Source organism: Physeter macrocephalus, chromosome 2 (assembly GCF_002837175.3).
Source record: "Physeter macrocephalus isolate SW-GA chromosome 2, ASM283717v5, whole genome shotgun sequence".
In the NCBI taxonomy this organism is placed as follows: Eukaryota; Metazoa; Chordata; class Mammalia; order Artiodactyla; family Physeteridae; genus Physeter; species Physeter macrocephalus.
This window is the reverse complement of record NC_041215.1, coordinates 42,774,347-42,796,486: the sequence shown is the minus strand read 5'-3', so window position 1 is coordinate 42,796,486 and position 22,140 is coordinate 42,774,347. Positions and strand designations below refer to the sequence as shown.

The window sequence follows — 22,140 nt, the reverse complement described above, 5'->3', positions numbered from 1 at the left end:
CACTAAGCCCGTGTGCCACAACTGCTGAGCCTGCGCTCTGGAGCCCACGAGCCACAACTACTGAAGCCCGCATGCCACAACTATTGAAGCCTGCGCACCTGGAGCCTGTGCTCTGCAATGAGAGATGCCATCGCAATGAGAAGCCCTCGCACCGCAACAAAGACCCAACACAGCCAAAAAAATTAATTAATTAATTAATTAAATCTATAAATAAATAAAAGTAAAGGGACTTCCCTGGCAGTCCAGTGGTTAAGACTTTGCCTTCCAATGCAGAGGGAGCGGGTTCGATCCCTGGTCAGGGAGCTAAGATCCCACATGCCTCACGGCCAAAAACACCAAAACATAAAAACAGAAGCAATATTGTAACAAATTCAATAAAGACTTTAAAAATGGTCCACATCAAAAAAAAAAAAATCTTAAAGAAATAAACAGCGTCATGGCTCCTTATCATTAAAAGGAAGAACATGGGCTTCCCTGGTGGCGCAGCGGTTGCGCGTCCGCCTGCCGATGCAGGGGAACCGGGTTCGCGCCCCGGTTTGGGAGGATCCCACGTGCCGCGGAGCGGCTGGGCCCGTGAGCCATGGCCGCTGAGCCTGCGCGTCCGGAGCCTGTGCTCCGCAACGGGAGAGGCCACAGCAGAGGGAGGCCTGCATACCCCAAAAAAAAAAAAAAAAAAAAAAAAAAGGAAGAACACACTGGATAAATTGTTTTCTTACTCTAAAGTTCAGCTTTGCTACATGTGTTTTCTTTATATTAACAGATATTTTGGTAAAAGACCTCAGTGGGATTGCAGAGGGGCATCAAATCTTAATGAACTTCATCAGCTATTAAGTGACATAATGATTAGAAGATTAAAGGCTGAAGTTTTAACCCAGCTGCCCCCTAAAATCAGACAGCGTATTCCATTTGATCTTCCATCAGCAGCAGCCAAGGTGAGAACCTGTGTTTGATTGAGAGTCTTATTTGAAATCATTTTAAATTATACTGTGAAAGATAGCACATATTTCATATTTCACCGAAGGAAAAGTCCACTTTCTTAAAATAGTTTTAATTAATAGAGCCATATGAATTGGCTTTGTATCATTTCAAGAAGAGAGCAGGAAGAATTTAAATTTAGTCATCAAATAATGTGAAAAGATTTAGTATCTTAGTCATTAAAAAATATATTTCTGCTAAATAGAGAAAAGAAGCACTTCAATTACAACATAGACTTAGTATTAAGAATTCTAAGGGAGACGCAAGAGGGAAGAGGTATGGGGACATATGTATATGTATAACTGATTAACTTTGTTATAAAGCAGAAACTAACACACCATTGTAAAGCAATTATACTCCAATAAAGATGTTTAAAAAAAAAAGAATTCTAAGTATATGTAGAGTGTTAAGCCCAATAATTAGCAAGGGAAGTTCTTTTTCTTGCTGTAGGATTTTTTTTTTTTTAAGTATGAGTAGCTGTCTTCTAGGATAATTTGAATCCAGCCCCCTGTTCTTGAAATCCTAAAACTCTGTGATCATGTTGTTAGATGTAAAGTTCAACATATTAGAAACCAGAATTGGTAATACAAGATTAGGTAATCCTTGTCTACATTTACTTTTGGGGAGTACAGTGCTTTTATAGTCTCTGAAATTTCTTCAAATCTGGATATAACTTTGTCAACAAAGACTGTTTATTGCCTTGTTTTGTCTTGAAAGCTGACTCTAAGAATTTTGTAAACATTGAGCAATATATTATTGGTAAAATAAAAATGATCTGATTTTCTGTATCCATTATTTTAACAAAAGAAAAATAAGAGTTAATATATGACTGTTATATTTTATTTAACTAATATCCCCCAAGTCTTTATGCTTATTTAAATAAATTCAATGCTTTTAGTAAAAAAATGCTTTGCTACCATATATATTTTCGCTACTGTGAGTTCTTTAAGTTTTTGTTTTTACATAAAATTTTTATTTTATTTAAAATTTTTCTTAAATTTTTATTTTTACTTTACTACATGCTCCTCTGTAAGAGAAGGCTGCAGTTGTTTGATATATGATGTTAGCAAAGGGCTTGGTTTCCTCCCACACCTTGTCATTGTTTTCTGTCATTAGTGTAAACATGTGTCTGACCTACCTCCACACTGATTGATGTTTTTTAAATCAACACACTGGCACCTTTGGGAATTTTTCTTCATATATATATATTTCTATATAAAAAAATAAGTAGGACATGATTCATTATTGCATTAATTGCTATGTTCTTTATGCTGCATTTCTAAACATTATTTTCTCCTACATAGGAATTAAATTCCAGCTTTGAAGAGTGGGAAAAATTAATGAGAGCTCCAAATTCAGGTGCCACCAAGACTGTCATGGGGTTGATTACTCGCATGTTTAAACAAACTGCTATTGCCAAGGTACTCATTGCTGGGCCATCATGTGTTTGTCTTGATACAAATTATTTAATGTATTTAATTTTTCTTAATTAAGCAGTTTATTTGCATACTGTAACATGTCTTTGTCATTTAATTTTTAATCTCTATTATGGAAAAATTCAGACATATTCAAAGTAAATAGTAGTATAATGAACACTGTTATACCTGTTCATATAGCGATCCTTTTCTATATATGGGTATACTTTGATGAGGGAGTATAACACATATTACACTTTCTCATTTAAAGGACTTACATATATTCATCTTTGTTGCCAGCTTTTTCCATGGTGTTCCTACATAATTGCTACAAATAATCTTTTTTTATGTAAGTCAATCATTTTTAATTGGTATTATGTTTTTAGATCCCTGCAGATAGATGTGTTCACATTCTGTTTGTCCAAAAGTGCAAATTAGAGGGTGTTAGAGTTTTTAAATCTCAGTATGACTCTCAAGTAGACGCATCACACATTGTCTGCTGTTTTTACCGGCATGGTTGAACTTATACATACTAATGAGTGTCATCTTTCTCCAATTCTGAGATCTTTTATAACATAATTTTTTTTAATTTTATTTTTTATTTATTTTTGGCTGCATTGGGTTTTCGTTGCTGCATGCGGGCTTTCTCTAGTGGTGGCGAGCGGGGGCTACTCTCCATTGTGGTGCACGGGCTTCTCATTGCGGTGGCTTCTCTTGTTGCGGAGCATGGGTTCTAGGCACGCGGGCTTCAGTAGTTGTGGTTCGCGGGCTCTAGAGCACAGGCTCAGTAGCTGTGGTGCACGGGCTTAGTTGCTCCACGGCATGTGGGATCTTCCTGGACCAGGGATTGAACCCACGTCCCCTGCATTGGCAGGTGGATTCTTAACCACTGCACCACCAGGGAAGTCCCTATAACATAATTTTCTTTTTTTCCCTATAACATAATATTTTAAAGAGAGGTTTATTGAGTATAATTCACATACAGTGAAATTTGTCTTTTTAAAACATATTGTTTGATGAGGCTTGACAAATACATATAGTCAGTTACCACTACAATCAAGGTAGAGAATATTTGCATTACCCCCAAAAGTTTCCTCATGCACCTTTGTAGTCATTTCCGTCACACCTCCTTCTAGACTTTGGTGGTCACAGATCTGCTTTCTATCGCTATAGTTTTGAATTTTCCAGAATGTCACAAAAATGGAATCCTATAGTATGTAGCCTTTTGTCTGGCTTATTTCACTTAGCATAAAGCTTTTGCATATTGATCCATTAGTTTTTTCATTTATATTGCTGACCGATATTCCAATGTATGGATACATAAATATTTATATATCTATATTAATATAACAATTTTTTAAAATTCCTTTACCACATAATGGCCATTTGGCATAGTCTCAGTTTGGGCTATTGTGAATAAGCCTGTTTTAATCATTCATGTACAAGTCTTTGTATGGACATATTTTCATTTCCCTTGAGTAAATAGCTGGAACTGGGACTGCTGAGTCATATGGAAAGCATAGATTTAACTTCATAAAAAGCTGTGAAATTGTTTTTCCAAGTGCTATATCATTTTGCATCCCTACTGGCAATGTATCAGAGTTCCAGTTGTCCTATATCTTTGTCAGCACTTAGTGTTGTCAGTCTGTTTAATTTTAGTTATTTTTCTTCATATGTAGTAGTATCTTATGATTATTTTAACTTGCCTTTCCTTAATGACTAATGATATGGAGCATATTTTCATGTGCCTTTTAGCCATTCATTTTTATTTTTTTGAAAAGTGTTCATATCAAGCCCATATTTATATTGGGTTGTAAGAGCCCTTGATATATTTTGGAAACAAATTCTCTAACATATATGTCATTTCCAAATAATTCTTCCAAGTCTGTAGATCCCATTTCTGTTTTATTTTTTTATATATATGTAAATTATTTTATTTTATGTATTTTTGGCTGCGCTGGGTCTTTGTTGCTGTGCACGGGCTTTCTCTAGTTGCAGACAGTGGGGGGCTACTCTTTGTTGCAGTACTCAGGCTTCTCATTGCGGTGGCTTGTTCAGGGTGGAGGTTCAGTTTGTTTTCTGATTTTGGGGTTTTTTTGTTTGTTTGCATATGGATTTTCAGTTGTTCCAGCACTCTGTTGGAAAGACAGTTTTTCCCTCATTGAGTTATCTTGGCACCTTCCTAAAAAATCACTTGGTTATATATGTATAGGTCTGTTTCTGAACTTTCTATTCTGTTTCATTGATCTATACATCTGACCTTACAGAATACTACATTGGCTTGATTACTCTACCTTTATAATAAGTCTTGAAATCACACGGTGTTCACCCCTACTTTATTCTTATTCAAAATTGTTTTGTCCCTTATACGTCCTTTGCTTTTCCTTATGAGTTTTTAGAATTAGCTTAAGTATGTACAATTTTGATTGGAATTGTTTTGACTCTATGGATTAATTTGTAAGAATTGAGTTCTGTTTTTAAATTGAGATACAGTTGACATACGACGTTATATTAGTTTCAGGTGTACAACATAATGATTTGATGCTTGTATATATTGCAAAATGATCACAGTAAGTTCAGTTATCATCCATCATCATGTATACTCACAAAAATTTTTTTCTTGTGATGAGAACCCTTAAGATCCACTCGTTTTGCACCTTTCAAACATGCATTACAGTGTAACTACTGTCACCATGGTGTATATTACGTCCCGTGACCCATTTATTTTATAACTGGAAGTTTGTACCTTTTAACCTCCTTTACCCATTTCACTCACTGTCCCCAACCCCTTGCCTCTGTCAGCCACCAGTCTGTTCTCTGTATCTCTGAGCTTGGTGGGGTGGGGGTTAGAGTTGTTTGTTTGTTTTTTAAGATTTCACATGTAAGTGAGATCATAAGGTATTTGAGTTTCTCTGTCTGATTTATTTTGCTTATTAGCATAATACCCTCAACAATACATGTTGTTGCAAATGGCAAGGTTTCTTTCTTTATTATGACTCAATTATATTCCATTGTGTATATATATACATACAACTTTTTTTTTTTTTTTTTGGCTGCTTTGAGTCTTAGTTGCTGTGCGCGGCTTTCTCTAGTTGCGGTGAGTGGGGGCTATGCTTCATTGCGGTGTGCGGGCTTCTCATTGCAGTGGCTTCTCTTGTTGCAGAGCACGGGTTCTAGGCATGTGGGCTTCAGTAGTTGCGGCGGGCGGGCTGTAAAGCGCAGGCTCAGTAGATGTGGCGCACGGACTTAGTTGCTCCGCAGCATGTGGGATCTTCCCGGACCCAAGATTGAACCCATGTCCCCTGCAATGGCAGGTGGATTCTTAACCACCTAGCCACCAGGGAAGTCCCCTACATACCACATTTTCTTTATCCATTTATACATCAGTGGACACTTATGTTGTCTTGGCTATTGTAAATAATGCTGCAGTGAACATGGGGGTGCATATATCTTTTCGAGTTAGTGTTCTCATTTTCTTGGATAAATACCTGAAAGTGGAATTGCTGGATCATATGGTAGTTCCATCTAAATTTTTGAGGAACCTCCACACAATTTTCCATGTAAACTGCACCAATTTTCATTTCCACCAATAGTGCACAAGGGATCCCTTTCTATACATTCTCGTCAGCACTCATTACTTCCTTTCTTTTTGATAATAGCTGTTCTAACAGGTGTGAGGTGGTATTGAGTATTGACTTCTTAATATTATTCAGTCTCCTGATCCATGAAAAGAATATCCCTCTCTTTTGATTTAGGTCTTTAATTTCTCCCAGCAATGCTTTCTAGTTTTCTTGAATACATTTTGTTAGATTTACTTCTAGGTATTTCATGTCTTTTTATGCTCTTGTAAATAGTACTTTTAAATTTAAATTTCTACTTTTTCATTGCTAAATACAGGATTTTTATTGATTTTTGTATATTGATCTTTTATTTTGTAACCTTGCTGCACTCACTTATTAGTTCTTATGGCTTTTTGGTAAATTCTTTGGGATTTTTTACATAGACATATTTTGTCTGCATGTAAAGGTACTTTTATTTCTTCCCTGTAATCTGTATGCCTTTTATTTATTTTTGTTGCCTATCACATTGAAGGAACAAAAGTACAATTTTGAACAGAAGTGGTAGGGTTGAATAGCCTTCCCTGCTGCCAGTCTTAGAAAGAAAGCATTCAGTCTTTCACCATTGATTATGATGTTATCTTTAAGATTTTTACTGATGCCCTTTCCTAGGTTGAGAAAATTTCCTTCTTTTCCTAGTTTGTTGAGAGGAGAGATGAGACATATAAAATGTTTTCCTTTGGCAGAGCAGCAGTAAGAATGTAGCTACCATGAAAGTGGATAAGAAGAAAACAGCTAAAATGTAACAAAATTATAAAAGCTGAGCATAGGCTGCCATGACAGTCCAAAATAATAGGAGTTCCTGACACAGGGAGTCCATACTCACTCACAGGCTTTATTTCCATTGGCCTCTACCACATGCTGACTAGGAGATGAGAGAGCACTCCTACCGGTAGTGTACAAGCACAATACCCTGCCTATTTCCTGGACCCTTTTCTCAACTCACACTAATCAAAAGCCTTAATCCACTGTGAGAGAGGTAAAGTCCCCCTCCTCGAGCCTCCAAAGTCCAGTTCAGGATCAACTGCTTCTGGGGGATGAATAGAAACAAAAGCCATCTACACCTGGGAGTTGGGCAGGAAACCCTATTGAAATCAGGACCTTTATTAAGACAGAAATCTGTTACTACTGGAGGAGAAGCAGGAACCTCAGTCCTGCCAAGGACCACCCACAGTTATATGACATAGTTTGGTTGTCTTAGGGGAGAGAGACAGAAACACCAGGAAAGCCACACCTCCAAGACTTAGCTGGAGCAAAGGGCCTACCTTATACTGATGTGCTACCTGTAGATCCAAGAAATCTTCCATCCATTATCATGAACTGAACAATGAGAAACCATCAAGATTAATCTAGTACTGGGGGAGAGAGACATCCCTCTATAGTGCAGGCATGCAGGGACTGCTGAAAGCTTAGAGTGCAGTTGGGACACTTAGAAGAATTCTTGGCACACATTTTCACAAGGTAGAAGCATCCCACTGTTGGGGGCATTTCAAATTTGTGGTGCACTGAAGGTAAAGCAAGAGAACCTAAATAGAACTCAGTATTGACTAGATTGTCACAGTCCCTCACATACTATCACCTTGATAGAAAAAGAAGCATGCCCTTTTTGGCTGTAAATATAATTTATCTCAGTCTGTCCTGTTCTTCCACCCATAATTTCTAGTATTCAATAGAAATTATGAAATAAACAAAAAGCAATTTAAAAAAACATCATCCATTGTCAAAGATAATGTAATCTATAAAGCCAGATGGAGAAGTAACTCAGATTGTAGAACTATTAGACAAGGACTTTAAGAAAGCTATGAATAATATGTTAAAGGAGCTAGTAGAAAAGGTAAATAACATAAATGAAAAAGATAGAAAATTTCAGAATATAGAAACTGTAAAGACAGTAAAATGAAAATGCTAGAAATAAAAACATAGTATCTGAGAAAAAAATAATTCTTTCAATCAGCTTATAAGCCAATAATTGAGATAAAAAGTAATCATAAAAATATAAATCATAAAAAAATGTAAACTTTTTTTTTAATCCAAATTTCTTGCAGGGTATCTAGCCCCCATTTCTTTTTTTTTAAAATACCATTTATTTATTTATTTATTTATTTATTTATTTATTTTTGGCTGCGTTGGGTCTTTGTTGCTGCACGCAGGCTTTCTCTAGTTGCAGTGAGCAGGGGTTACTCTTTGTTGCGGTGCGCGGACTTCTCAATGTGGTGGCTTCTCTTGTTGCGGAGCACGCGCTCTAGGTGTGTGGGCTTCAGTAACTGTGGCATGCGGGCTCAGTAGTTGTGGCTTGCAGGCTCTAGAGCACAGGCTCAGTAGTTGTGGCACCTGGGCTTAGTTGCTCCTCAGCATGTGGGATCTTTCCAGACCAGGATATTTATCTTAGAGAAATGAAAACTTGGGTTTACACAAACGTCTTTGCAATAATTTATTTATAATAACCCCAAACTTGGAAACAACCCAAATGTCCTTCAAACAAATTGTAGTACATTCATATAATGGAATACTCAATTAAAAGGAATGAACTATTAAAAAATGCAAAAGCATTATACTTAGTGAAAGAAGCCAATATCAAAAGTTTACATACATTATGGCACCATTTTTATAACATTTTAAAAATGGTAGAATTATAGTGATAGAAAATATCATTATTCCAATGTAATTTTCTGGTGTTGATATTGTACTATCATTATATAAGAAGTGATCATTAGGGGAAGCTAGGTTAAGGGTACATGGGAACTCTGTATTATTTTTGCAGCCTCTTATGTGTCTAAACTTACTTCAAAATAAAAAGTTTTAAGATGTATATATAGTGGACACAATAAAGTAATCTAATGACAGAAAAAATTCAAGTTAATCCAAAAGAAGAAAAGGAAGATAAAGGAACAAAGAACAACTACATCAAATAGAAAGCAACTTACAAAATGGTAGATTTAAATCCAGTTTTATCAATAATTGTATTAAGTGTAAATGCTCTAAACCCAGCAATTAAAAGATAGGAATTGTCAGACTGCATAAATTATATGATATCTATAAGAAGTCCTCTTTAAGTACAAAGGCTAAAGGTTAAAAATAAATGGATGAAAATAATAATCAAAAGAAAGATGAAGTAAATATATTAATATGAAATGATGTAGGCTTCAGAGCAAAGAATATTACCAGGATTAGAGAGGAAACTTACATAAAAATAAAGGAGTCAATTCTTTCTGACTCATAATAGTGAGAAATATGTGTATATCTATTAACTAAAACTATTTTGGAAAACAGAAGAGGAATAAATATCTCTCAAATAATTTTATGAAGTGGAATTACTCTGATACCCAAACCACACAGACACATCAGAATAGAACTACAGACCAATATCCTTTATGAATATAAAAATTCTTAACAAAATATTAGCAAATTAAATCCACCAGTATGTTAAAAAATATTTATACCAGCAATGCAAGGTTTGTATAACATTGGATTAATTAATCACGGTATTTCACCACATTAACAAAGTAAAAATGGAAAACCATTCGATTATCCCAATGAAAACATTTGATAGAATTCCACATCCATTCATGATAAAACATTTCAGTAGACTAGGAGTAGAAAGGGACTTCCTCATCCCAGTAAAAGGCATTTTTGAAAAACTTACAACTAATATCATAGTTAATGCTCAAAGACTGAGTGCTATTCCCTAAGATCAGGAACAAAATAAGAAAGTCTGCTCTCACCACTTCAGTTCATCACTGTTTGCTTCAACATTGTTTTCATAACTGTGCAATAGCCTAGAAAAAGGAATAAATGATTGAATTTATCAAGGTCACAGGATTCATGTTCAAGATACAAAAATCATTTGTAGTTCCATATACTAGCAATGAAAAATTGGAAATTGAAATTTGTAAAATACAATTTACAATAGCATCAATAAACATGAGCTAATTTTGGAATAAATTCAGCAAAAAATATATTCAGTGAAAACTATGAAACATTGTTTAGAGAATATAAAGCAAACTTAAATGACAAGGTAGATCGTGTTCATGAATCAGAAGATTTGATATTGTTAAGATGCCTGTTCTTTGTAAATTAATTTATATACTCAATACAGTGTTAATCAAAATCCCTGTAGTCTTTTTTATTGAAATTGACAAACTGAATGTAAAATTTATGAAACAACACAAAGGACTTACTGTAGCCAAAATAATTCTGAATGAAGTTGGGAGACTCACACCACATAATATAAATAGTTACTATAAAGTTACAATGATAAAACTTTGTGATATTGACATAAGAATAGGCATTTAATGAACCAGAAAAGAGAGATAAGAAATAGCCATTCATATTGATTGTCAACTGATCTTAGGAAAGGGGACAAGATAACCCAATAAGGAAATGATAGTCTTTTCAACAAATGGTACTAGGACAATTAGATATCCATAAGAAAAAAAGAAAAAAGAGCCTTGATCGTTATTTCACTCCATACATAAAAATTAACTTGAAGGGAATCATAGACTTAAATATAAAAGATAATTTATAAAACTTTTATAGCATACATATTTTAAAATATCCCATCCTTTGGGTAGGAACATTTTTTTAGATAGGATACAGGAAGCACGTACTTTAAAGGAAAAACAAATGGGACTCAAAACTTTAAAATTTATGGTGTTTAAAATTATTGTGTATGAAAGACACTGCTGTGAAAATGCTAATGCAAAGTATAGATTGGAAGAAAATATTTGCAATACATTCCCCCTGTTCCATTTTCCCATATCATAATTTTTGGTTTTATCAGTGTTCATTGTTTACAGTATAATGACTGTTAAACATTTCACAGTTGAGCTATAATTACATTTCTTTGACAACTATTGTTTTTCTTAGAGTTAATAACTATCTTGTTTTTTGTTTGCTTGCTCACTTAGCTTTCTTTCTACTTAGTACTGAGTATAGAATGCTGCTTAAAGGAAAAGAATATATATGATAACCTTTTAGATAATTTCCTGCGTGTGTAAGAAACCCTAGTTGGAAGTCAGAAGTGTTGATAGTCAGTAGGAAGTTGCACCTAATTCCTAGGATCCTTGAAGAAAAAGAAAGGAGATGAAAAGTCAGTTGTCCCAGATTGGAATATATTCCCAAAGATTATTGGTAGCAGAAGGCTACCCCGACTTCCTACATTATAGATGTAGGTAACTTTGAGGGGAAGTATCTGGTTATTACATTTAATATTGTTTCCATGGGAAAATGTGTTTCAGAGTTCTCCCAAACCTATTTGTAAATGAACTTCTGAAATACCACAGATTATAAATTGGTTACTATGTTGTATGCATACTAACAGTTGAAGCTTCCTCTCTTTGGCTAAATGTTTTCCTAATTCAACAGACATTTATTGAGTGCTTACTATGTGGCAAGGATTATGCTTGGTGCTAGAGAGGTATGGTGAACAAGACATAGTGTAGATTATCTCTACACTATGGAACTATGTAGTAGGAACTATGTAGTTCCTACCTCTCAAGGAACTTGGAGTCTGTTGGGGAAGACAGTAAAAGTAAGTGTTCAACTACTTGAACATAGAGCATATTTAGGGCTTAAAAAACAGAATATTTTGGAAAGACATGGGAGAAGATACTTGGCCAAGTCTTGGGGATTCAGGAAAAATGTTCCAAGGAATGAACAAGTTAAGATTTTGGAAACCAAAGTGGAGGGGAGTGAAATGGGAATGGGATGGAGCTGATGGAATGTATTTCAGCACATGAATCATTTGTGCAGACTCACAAAGATTAACCAGGAATGGTATATTTAGGGAACCAAAAGTAAGTCATCATGGCAAAAGCCTAGTATGTCAGAGAGGAATTCTGAGAGAGACTAGGTTGGAGACCACAGAGAGCAGTACCACATCATGAAGGTCACAGTTCATAGTGTGTAATTTATCCTAAGGGTTCTGAGCAATCAGATGTTGTGGAGTAGAGTAAAATGATCAGATTTGTGCTTTAGAAAAAGAACTGTACTACAGGCATCCCTGATTTTGTTGAGCCTCACTTTATTGCACTTTGCAGATGGCATATTTTTTACAAACTGAGGGTTTGTGGCAGCCCTGCATTCAGCAAGTCTCATTGGTATTATTTTTCCAACAGCATTTGCTAACTCGTGTCCCTGGGTCACATTTTGGCAATTCTCGCAATATTTCAAACTTTGTCATTATTACTATATTTGTTATGGTGATCTGTGATCAGTCATCTTTGATGTTGATACTGTAATTGTTTTGGGGTGCCTTGAACAGTGCCCATTTAAGACAGTGAAGTTAACCAATAAATGTTGTGTGTGTTCTGATTGCTCGCCAGCCAGCCATTCCCCCATCTCTCTCCTTCTCCTCGGGCCTCACTATTTGCTGAGACACAGCAATATTGAAATTAGGTCAATTAATAACCATACAATGGCCTCTAAGTGTTCGAGTGAAAGGAAGAGTTGCATGTCCCTCACTTTAAATTAAAAGATAAGAATGATTAAGCTTAGTGAGGAAGGCATGTTGAAAACTGAGATAGGCTGAAAGCTAGGCCTCTTGCACCAAACAGTTAGCCAGGTTGTGACTGAAAAGGAACAGTTCCTGAAGGAACTTAAAAGTGTTACCCAGGGACTTCCCTGGTGGTCCAGTGGTTAAGACTCCTCGCTCCTAATGCAGGTGGCCTGGGTTCAATCCCTGGTCAGGAAACTACATCCTGCATGCCACAACTAAATATCCTGCATGCCACAGTGAAGATCCTGTGTGCCGCAAGTAAGACCCGGTGCAGCCAAATAAATAAATAAATGCACATGTATATATATTAATAGACATTAATTATTATATATTATATATTGTGTGTATATACATACATAAATGCATATATATATATATATATATATATATATATATATATATATAAACTCCAGTGAACACACAAATGGTAAGAAAGGAAAACTGTCTTACCGATGATATGGAGAAAGTTTTAGTGGTCTGGATAGGAAATCAAACCAGCCACAGCATTCCCTCAAGCCAAAGCCTAATCTAGAGCAAGCCCCTAACTCTCAATTCTTTGAAGGCTGAGAGAGGTGAGGAGGCTACAGAAGAATACAGTAAGTCCCCTACATATGAACCTTCAAGTTGCAAACTTTCAAAGATGCAATCATGTGTTCGTGTGTCCAGTCACGTAAGTTAGTTCACAGTTTGGCATACATTATCACGTGCATGCATCCTCTACAAGTGGTTGTGCTTTTCTGTACTTTACTGTACAGTCCTCTATAGAGTACAGCAGTACAGTATCTTTATTTCCAGCCGAGGATGTCCGGAAGCAAGCATAAAAACAGCAGTATATAGCCAATAGTGTTAGTCGGGTATCTAGGCTAACTTTGCTGGACTTACAGACATGCTCTCAGAATGGAACTTGTTCATATGTAGGGGACTTATGTAGTTTGAAGGTAGCAGAGGTTGGTTCATGAGGTTTAAGGAAAGAAGTCATCTCTGTAACATAAAAGTACAAGGTGAAGCAGCAAGTGCTGATGTAGAAGCTGTAGCAAGTTATCCAGAAGCTCTAGCTAAGATAATTAATGAAAGTGACTACCTTAAACAACAGATTTTCAATGTCGATGAAACAGCCTTCTACTGGAAAAAGATGCCATCTAGGACTTCTATAGCTAGAGAGGAGAAGTCAGTGTCTGGGTTCAAAGCTTCAAAAGACAGGCTGATTCTCCTGATAGGAGCTAGTGCAGTTGGTGACTCTTAAGTTGAAGCAAGTGCTCATTTACCATTCTGAAAATCCTAGGGCCCTTAAGAATTTTGCTAAATCTACTTTGCCTGTGCTGTATAGATAGAACGAGAAAACCTGGTTGACAGCACATCTGTTTACAACATGGTTTACTGAATATTTTAAGCCCACTGTTGAGAACAGTGCTCAGAAAAGATTTCTTTCAAAATACTACTGCTCATTGACAATGTACCTTGTCTGATGGAGACATAAATTGAGATTCATGTTGTTTCATGCCTGCTAACACAGTATCTATTCTGTAGCCCATGGATCATAGAACAATTTCAACTTTCAACACTTATTCTTTAAGAAATATATTTCATAAGGCTGTAGCTGCCATAAATAGTGATTCCTCGTTTAGATCTGGGCAAAGTAAATTGAAAACCTTCTGGAAAGGATTCACCATTCTAGATGCCATTAAGAACCTTTGTGATTCATGGGAAGAGGTCAAAATATCAACATTAACAGGAGTTTGAAGGAAGTTGGAGTCCAACCCTCCTGGATGACTTTGAGGGGTTCAAGACTTCGGTGGAGGAAGTAACTGCAGATGCGGTGGAAAATAGCAAGAGAAGTAGAATTAAAAGTGGAGCCTCAAGATGTGACTGAATTGCTGCAATCTCATGGTAAAACTTTAGTGGAAAGGGGTTGCTTCCATGGATGAGCAAAGGAAGTGCTTTCTTGAGATGGAATCTATTCCTGGTGAAGTTTGTTGAAATGACAAAGGATTTAGAATATGACGTAAATTTAGTTGATAAAGCAACGGCAGAGTTTGAGAGGGTTGATTCCAGTTTTTAAAGAACTTCTACTGTGTTTGATACAATGCTGTCAAACAGCATTGCATGCTACAAGGAAATTGTTTGTGAAAGGAAGAGTCAATTAATGCAGCAAACTTCAGTGTTATTTTAAGGTACTGCTACAGCCACCCCAACCTTCAGCAACCATCACCCTGATCAGTCAGCAGCCATCAACATCTAGGCAAGATGCTCCACCAGCAAAAAGATTATGACACGCTGAAGGCCCAGATGGTTAGCATCTTTTAGCAATAAAGTATTTTTAAATTAAGGTATGTACATCTTTCTTTTAGACATAATGCTATTGCACACTTCATAGACTACAGCATAGTTTAAACATAACTTTCGAATGCACTGGGAAACCAAAAAATTCATGTGACTCACTTTCTTGTAATATTTGCTTTATTTCTGTGGTCTGGAACTGAATCTGCAGTATCTCCAAGGTATGCCTGTGTGTGGAGAATGCATTGGGAGGAATAAGCCTGTAGGCAGGGAATCCAGTTGGGATGCCGCACTGGTCACCTAGGTGATCTGAACCAAGGGTAGTGGCTGTACCACATCTTAACTGGAAAGAAAGAATAATTCAAAATATATTAAGACATTGGTGTTCAACTGAATATGGAGGAGAGGGTAAAAGTAGAATCTAGATTTTTTTGCTTGGCCAGCTGGGTTGTTGTTTCTGCCATTCACGGAGACTGGGAAAAACAGGAGATACCTTTTGTGTGTAGTTCCCCATTCAGTATGATCTGTGCCAAATTCAGCAAGGCTCGAGCTATGAGGTAATAGAAGATTTGTTTTGTACTCTGCAGCATCATATCAGAAATGCTTTTCTTTTTATTGAATCACTTGAACAATTAAGTCAAGAAATTTAAGGATAATTAGAACTATCTAATGATAGTTTATATGAATTTGAAAATCTTGATGAGAGTAAGAAGGAACATTTAAAGAAAATAATGAGTTTTCAAGTAAATGCATTTGTGTGAGTATACTTATAGGATGTGCTATTTTATTTTATTTTATTTTATTATTTTATTTATTTATTTGGCTGCGCCACAAGGCTTGTGGGATCTTAGTTGCCTGAGCAGGGATCAAACCCGGGCCCTCAGCAGTGAAAGCAGGGGGTCCTAACCACTGGACCGCCAGGGAATTCCCCAGGATATGCAATTTGAGAGGCATATACTTAATTACTACCTAAAGTAAAACGAACTCTTCATGATTTGTGATATTTAATTTTTTAAAGGCTATAACTTCATTATAAATAACATGTAAAGTGTAAAATCTTGTTCTTGTCAGATCTTCTGAGGAAGCAAGTACTTCCCACATCCATCTATATCACTGTTGTAACACTGTCCATTCACTGTGGTTAGGGAGCAGTGGGCTAGAAAGGACCTCTGTGGGTCATCCAGTCTCTTACTTTACTCCAGGCAGAGTTATGCATAAAGTCTTCCAGACAAATGGGTCTCCATCTATCCTAGTTTTATAGATCTCCAGGATAGGTTTCTTTGTCTGCTCTCATCTTTTCTCTTTTTCTTATATCCTGCAATGTCTTAGGCAGATGGGAATACAGTACCAGTGTTTCAAATTAGGTCATGTCAGCAAATTAGGTCATATTAATATGATAATTTTTCATATATGCAGTGTGTTACTATATAATGGTGTTGACATGTCATCCATGTGCTGTATAAACATTTATGCTGTTCTGCCTTTTGAGATTAAGTACTTGTACTTCTTTGGGGGATAGAGGCTGTATAAGTTTTAAGTATGTTTGTTTTTACATTATTGAGATCTCTTTTTCAGATATTTCTTAATAAGAAATTTAATAATGATAAGCAGTAAATGATAATGATAAACACTAAACAAAGGAAAAGACCATAAAATAATAAATGTTACTAGTACAAAGTCAGTTACTGAAGGATCTCAGATAATTATAATTACTCTTCTTCCTCTATAACATTATTTTTATTTCTCTGTAATATTTGTTGAGAATATAATCGATGAAAATGAACAGATTCTTTTTTTTTAATTGAAGTATAGATGACTGACAATGTTGTTTTAGTTTCTGCTGTACAACACAATGATTCAGTTGTATATGTATATATTCTTTTTTATATTCTTTTCCATTATGGTTTGTCACAGAATATTGAATATAGTTTCCTATGCTACACAGTAGGAACTTGTTGTTTATCCATTCTATATATAATAGTTTACATCTGCTAGTCCGAAACTGCCAATCCATCCTTCCCCCAACCCCTCCCTTCCCCTTGGCAACCACAAGTCTTGAACAGATTCTTTAGATTTAGGATCAGCCTAATACTCTCCTAGAAAAAAACAGATGTAAGTTGTATGTGAACTCTTGGTCATTTTCTGATACTTTGTAACAATGTCTCATTTTTAGAGAAAACCATTTTAAGAGAAATGCCAGTTATTTTTCTATGAAAATGATTAAGTCAACCCATAATTTTAAATTTCCTGTCACTGTGGGGATGGCAGCATTTCTTAGTGCCTTAAAAACTTTGCACAGGCAAATTGCTTTAAACACAAAGCACATTTTCTGTTTGCTGTGTTGCCTCAGCCTCTTAAACAGGTAGAATCCTGCTTATAATATGCAGTGAGGTATAATGAGGTCACTGCAATGTTCCCTGCCGCACAGGGACTGGGATGTCGTGAGACTAGGGTGCCTCTTCCTGAGCCAGTTCTTTTGTTTAGGAAAGGGTGTCTGGCTCTGAACCGGGCGCTGTAGGCCCCTGTTTATTAGTAAGGAGATGGTCAGTAATAATAAAGGGCAAATAAAACAATGATATTATCATTTTAGAGCAGGAAGGAGGTGGTATGTTAGCTACGTGGCTATGTGGAATGGAGGAAGGCTTTAGTAAAGATGCGGAAATATCCACTTGAGAAGGAAGAGTGGTTTAGGTTTCGGGGATGGCAGGAATGTTTAAGTCTGGATCACAGGTGGAGGGAAAGGAATATTTGTACAATGTACAATGTACAATGTACAAAAGGAAAGGAAGTGACGATGAGTAAAAGTAAGGAAAGGTCACAGAATTCTCACATGGTGAGTTCTGTTTTCTCTGGGCAGTGGAAAGTTTGAGAGCTAAGAGGCATAGGTTCTGATTTCGAAGGAAGTGGCAAAGGTTGAAATTGTTTTTGCAGTTTACTGGAGGAATATAGTAATAATAAGAGCTAACACTTTTACAGTGTTACCACGTGCCAACTGTTCCAAGCATATTTTATGCACTAATTCATTTAATTCTTACCACTCTAAGGGTAGTAAGTAATTTTTATCCCCTTTTATATGTTGGGGAAACAAGGCACAGAGTTTAAGTGACTTGCTCAGGGACTCTTAGATTGTAAATGACAGAGGCAGGATTTGAACATAGACAGTTTGGCTACAGAGTACGTGCACTTACCCATCATTCCACTAGGATAGCAGAATATTTAATATTTGTTGGTGACCATGGGTTTATGATGACTACTGTTTCCCTATTAGTGATTTTTTAGCATCCCTGTACAGGCATGGAGAAAGAAGATATAGAATTTAGAAGTCCATACATTCTGTATGTTATCATTTTAAACACCCAGAGAAGATTTATTCATGCTTAACTTTAGTTGTACAAAGTTGATAACCTTATTGACATGATCAATGGATGGAGTTTAGAAAGAAATTGAGAATGTTTTTCAAAATTGATTCCGTTTTTAAAGAATTAGATTAGCTCTTTTGATCAATGACTTTTACGATCAAATTCACATGAAATCAACCTTTATGAAGAAAGTTAAGTTCCTACTACTATTGCCTTTACTTTCTAACTTTGTCTAAATTTGGTTAACCCAATGGAGTAGGTTATTCATGGGAATGTTCTCTCTCATCCATTCTTGCCAGATAGATAGATAGATTAGATAGAATGATTAGGTAGAACAATTGCTTTATTATAGCTTGTTCCAAAAAGTTTTATGGAAAGGTTTAGGATCTCAGGTTCTTTTGTAAAATTGTGTTGGCTAAGGTATTAAATTGGGGTTATTTACTCTCTTCTTACATACAGTATCGTAGCCCTTCTGTTTCTCAGTGTAAAATGGGCTGCTTGCAAAACTGGGCCAGTGTCAAAAGCTTAGATGTGTTAGATTTCTGTTTACAGATGGATTCATAAGCATGCCTAGAGATCAGAAAATCACGCTTCTAATAGTTCACCCAAACTATCTTTGGAAGTTTTCTATGGGGAAATTTTGGCACGGGGCTCTGTAAAAATGTCCAGAACACTGAGTATGGAATGACCATTTTCCCCTGAAGGCTGTCTTCTACCAGATTTGAAGATATTTTTTCAGGTTGATGGAATGGTTTCTAAATTAAAAACCATTGGCAGGGGGAAAGGGATAGCAGAAGACAAATTGCTAGACTTTCTTTGTGATGGTCTGCAGGGCAAGTAGGGAGGTGAATAAGCAATGCATGTTCTCTTTTACTTGTTATTTTCCTTTCCTCATTTAAGACCATTTTAAAGGATAAAAGGTAAGTTATCACAAATAAATTAGTAAGAAACACTATAGAGTGAAATAGATAAGTGAATAAAAACAAGAGAGGTGGGACTTTCCTGGTGGTGCAGTGGTTAAGAATCCACCTGCCAATGCATGGGACACGGGTTCAATCCCTGGTCCAGGAAGATCCCACATGCCGCAGAGCAACTAAGCCTGTGTGCCACAACTACTGAGCCTGCACTCTACAGCCCACTAGCCACAACTACTGAGCCTGCGTGCCACAACTACTGAAGCCCATGTGCCTAGAGCCCGTGCTCCACAACAAGAGAAGCCACCACAATGAGACCCACACGCACCGCAACGAAAAGTAACCCCCACTTGCTGCAGCTAGAGAAAGCCCGCGTGCAGCAACAAAGACCCAGCGCAGCCAAAAATAAATAAAATAAAATAAATAAATTATAAAAATAAAAGAGGCAGAGAGGATATCAACTGATGAATGGGCAAATAAAATGTGGTATGTCCACACAATGGAATGTTATTTGGCAATAAAAAAAAGAAATTAAACACTGAAAAATGCTACAACGTGGATTAAAACATTATGCTAATAAAGAAGCCAGTCACACAAGACTACATATTATGTGATTCCACTTATATTAATTGTCAAAATAGTCCAGTCGGGCTTCCCTGGTGGCACAGTGGTTGAGAGTCCGCCTGCCAGTGAAGGGGACATGGGTTCGAGCCCTGGTCCGGGAAGATCCCACATGCCGCGGAGCAGCTAAGCCCATGCGCTGTAACTGCTGAGCCTGTGCTCTAGAACCTGCAAGCCACAACTGCTGAGCCCATGTTCCGCAACTACTGAAACCCGCGCGCCTAGAGCCTGTGCTCCGCAACAAGAGAAGCCACCTCAACGAGAAGCCCGTGCACTGCAACGAAGAGTAGCCCCCACTCGCCACAACTAGAGAAAAGCCCACGGGCAGCAACGAAGACCCAACGCAGCCAAAAATAAATAAATAAATTTATTAAAAAAACAAAATAGTCCAGTCCATAGAGACAGAAAATAGATTAGTGTTTGCCTAGAGCTAGGGGTGATCCAGGGACCTGCAGTGGGGGTGGGGTGATTGCTAAGAGATGAAAGATTTTGTTCAGGGTAATGAAGATATTCTTAAATTGTGGTGAAGGATGTACAACTCTGAATATACTAAAGGCTATTCACTGCTTTCATCAACAGCCTCCATAGTAGCCTCGGGGTGACCGCTGCAATTCCTGGTATCAAGTGCAGGCCATAATGTCCAAAGCGAGGAAGAGCTTTCCATAATGTCCCTTTTGTCAGTTAGGATTTTTTTGAAGCCTCCAGCAAACTTCCCATGTTTCTTATTAGTCAGAATCACTTGCAGGGGGAATGAAAGTGCTAGGCTTGCTTAGACCTATCACAATTCACCTCTTGTTGACTAATAAGGGCTTAAAGAGTTGTCCTTAAAGTATGTGCCCACCAGATATCTAAACAGAACTGCCGTTTAGTCTGGGGCCTGAGGACTTCAAAACTTAAGGAGAAGCTTCTTTTCTGATCCTTGTTAAAACAGTAAGGAAGACTTGGAGTCAACTCTGTGGCAGTTGAGGAGAGAGATCACTCATCACTGAACACAGGGAGAGGTGGGGATTTATAGCCAACAAGCAGGATGAAGAGGTTGGTGGATGGAAAATTACTAAGAGGAGACATCAAGGGTAGGGGGATTCTTGCTAAACTGGTTGCTCCTGCCATCAGAATATGCTTGTCTGGAAGATTAAACTATGCATGTCTAAGTACGCAGGCTGGTACAGTGAAACTGTGAATGGCTCATTAAATCAGTTATGGTTTCTTTGGTCACTCACTCCTCTCCTACTTGGATAACCGGTGATTCTAGAGCTCCTTGCAGCGGGGTTGTCTGCACTTGTCAGATTGAAACCAAGGCCAAAATAGGTTTCTTGCTAAAAGAAGGCGAAGGAATTAGCTCTCAAAAGTGGGGACGAGTGGGGCTTCCCTGGTGGAGCAGTGGTTGAGAGTCCACCTGCCGATGCAGGGGACACGGATTTGTGCCCTGGTCCAGGAAGATCCCACATGCCGCGGAGCGGCTAGGCCCGTGAGCCATGGCCGCTGAGCCTGCGTGTCTGGAGTCTGTGCTCCGCAACAGGAGAGGCCACAACAGTTAGAGGCCTGCATACCGCAAAAAAAAAAAAAAAAAAAAAGTGGGGATGAGTAACTTGATCAGATACCAAGAGTCGATCAGGTGTCAAGGGTGGGAGCATTCTTGATTAACTGACTTAGCAGGATTCTTGTAAAGACTGGGCCTGGCAAGGGCAAGACAGACATAGAAGGCCAAAGTTGAGGCCTAGTCAAAAACAGGGCTCAGAGAAGCGTAACTGAAGTTCGGTCAAGGAGAAAGTCTTTGTCATAGCTCCAGTTTGGTGTTTTTTTTTTTTTTTTTTTAACTCTTTCTCCCTCTTATTTTATGATTAAAGGCTGACAACTTAAAGTACCTTTCATCAGGTCTTTAATGCAATGTAGGTTTTTCTTTAACTACTTTTACTTCAAAATATGATGTACACCTATTCACTGAAAAAAAAATTTAGAAATAAATTGTACAACATATTCTCTTTATTTCTGCATTTCTTTAAATGAGATGTAGTGTGTAGTCTTCATTAATTATTTAAATTAGAACTTTGACTCACAGACACAGTACTAACAGACCCATTTCAGTAAAATAAGATGGAATTGTGAAAATGGCAGCTTCTACAAAACCTGAACCCGTATAATCAAAATGCTGACCATTAACAGAACCTGCCATTCCTATATAATATGCATTTAAGGTACTTTAAAAGCAAATTTCTGCTCAGATAACTTAAAATATGACAATGCAGTGAGTGTTTTATTTAGAATAGAATCAGAACAGGGGAAATGCATGTATAGTTAATTTTAAAATGCAAACCTTGGGGCTTCCCTGGTGGCGCAGTGGTTGCGCGTCCGCCTGCCGATGCAGGGGAACCGGGTTCGCGCCCCGGTCTGGGAGGATCCCACATGCCGCGGAGCGGCTGGGCCCGTGAGCCATGGCCGCTGAGCCTGCGCGTCCGGAGCCTGTGC

At 37.3% G+C, this 22,140-nt stretch overlaps 1 protein-coding gene across 5 annotated transcripts in view; it reads left to right on the top strand.

The window, feature by feature from the left end:
- Nucleotides 1–22,140, top strand: part of ZRANB3 (zinc finger RANBP2-type containing 3) — a 374,344-nt gene that overhangs the window by 186,432 nt on the left and 165,772 nt on the right. For all 5 annotated transcript variants that reach the window (XM_055087541.1, XM_055087543.1, XM_028477393.2 and 2 more), the window contains 2 exons: nt 761–932; nt 2,280–2,396. In XM_055087541.1, the coding sequence (XP_054943516.1) occupies nt 761–932; nt 2,280–2,396 (289 nt within the window). The remainder of the gene's footprint in view (nt 1–760; nt 933–2,279; nt 2,397–22,140) is intronic.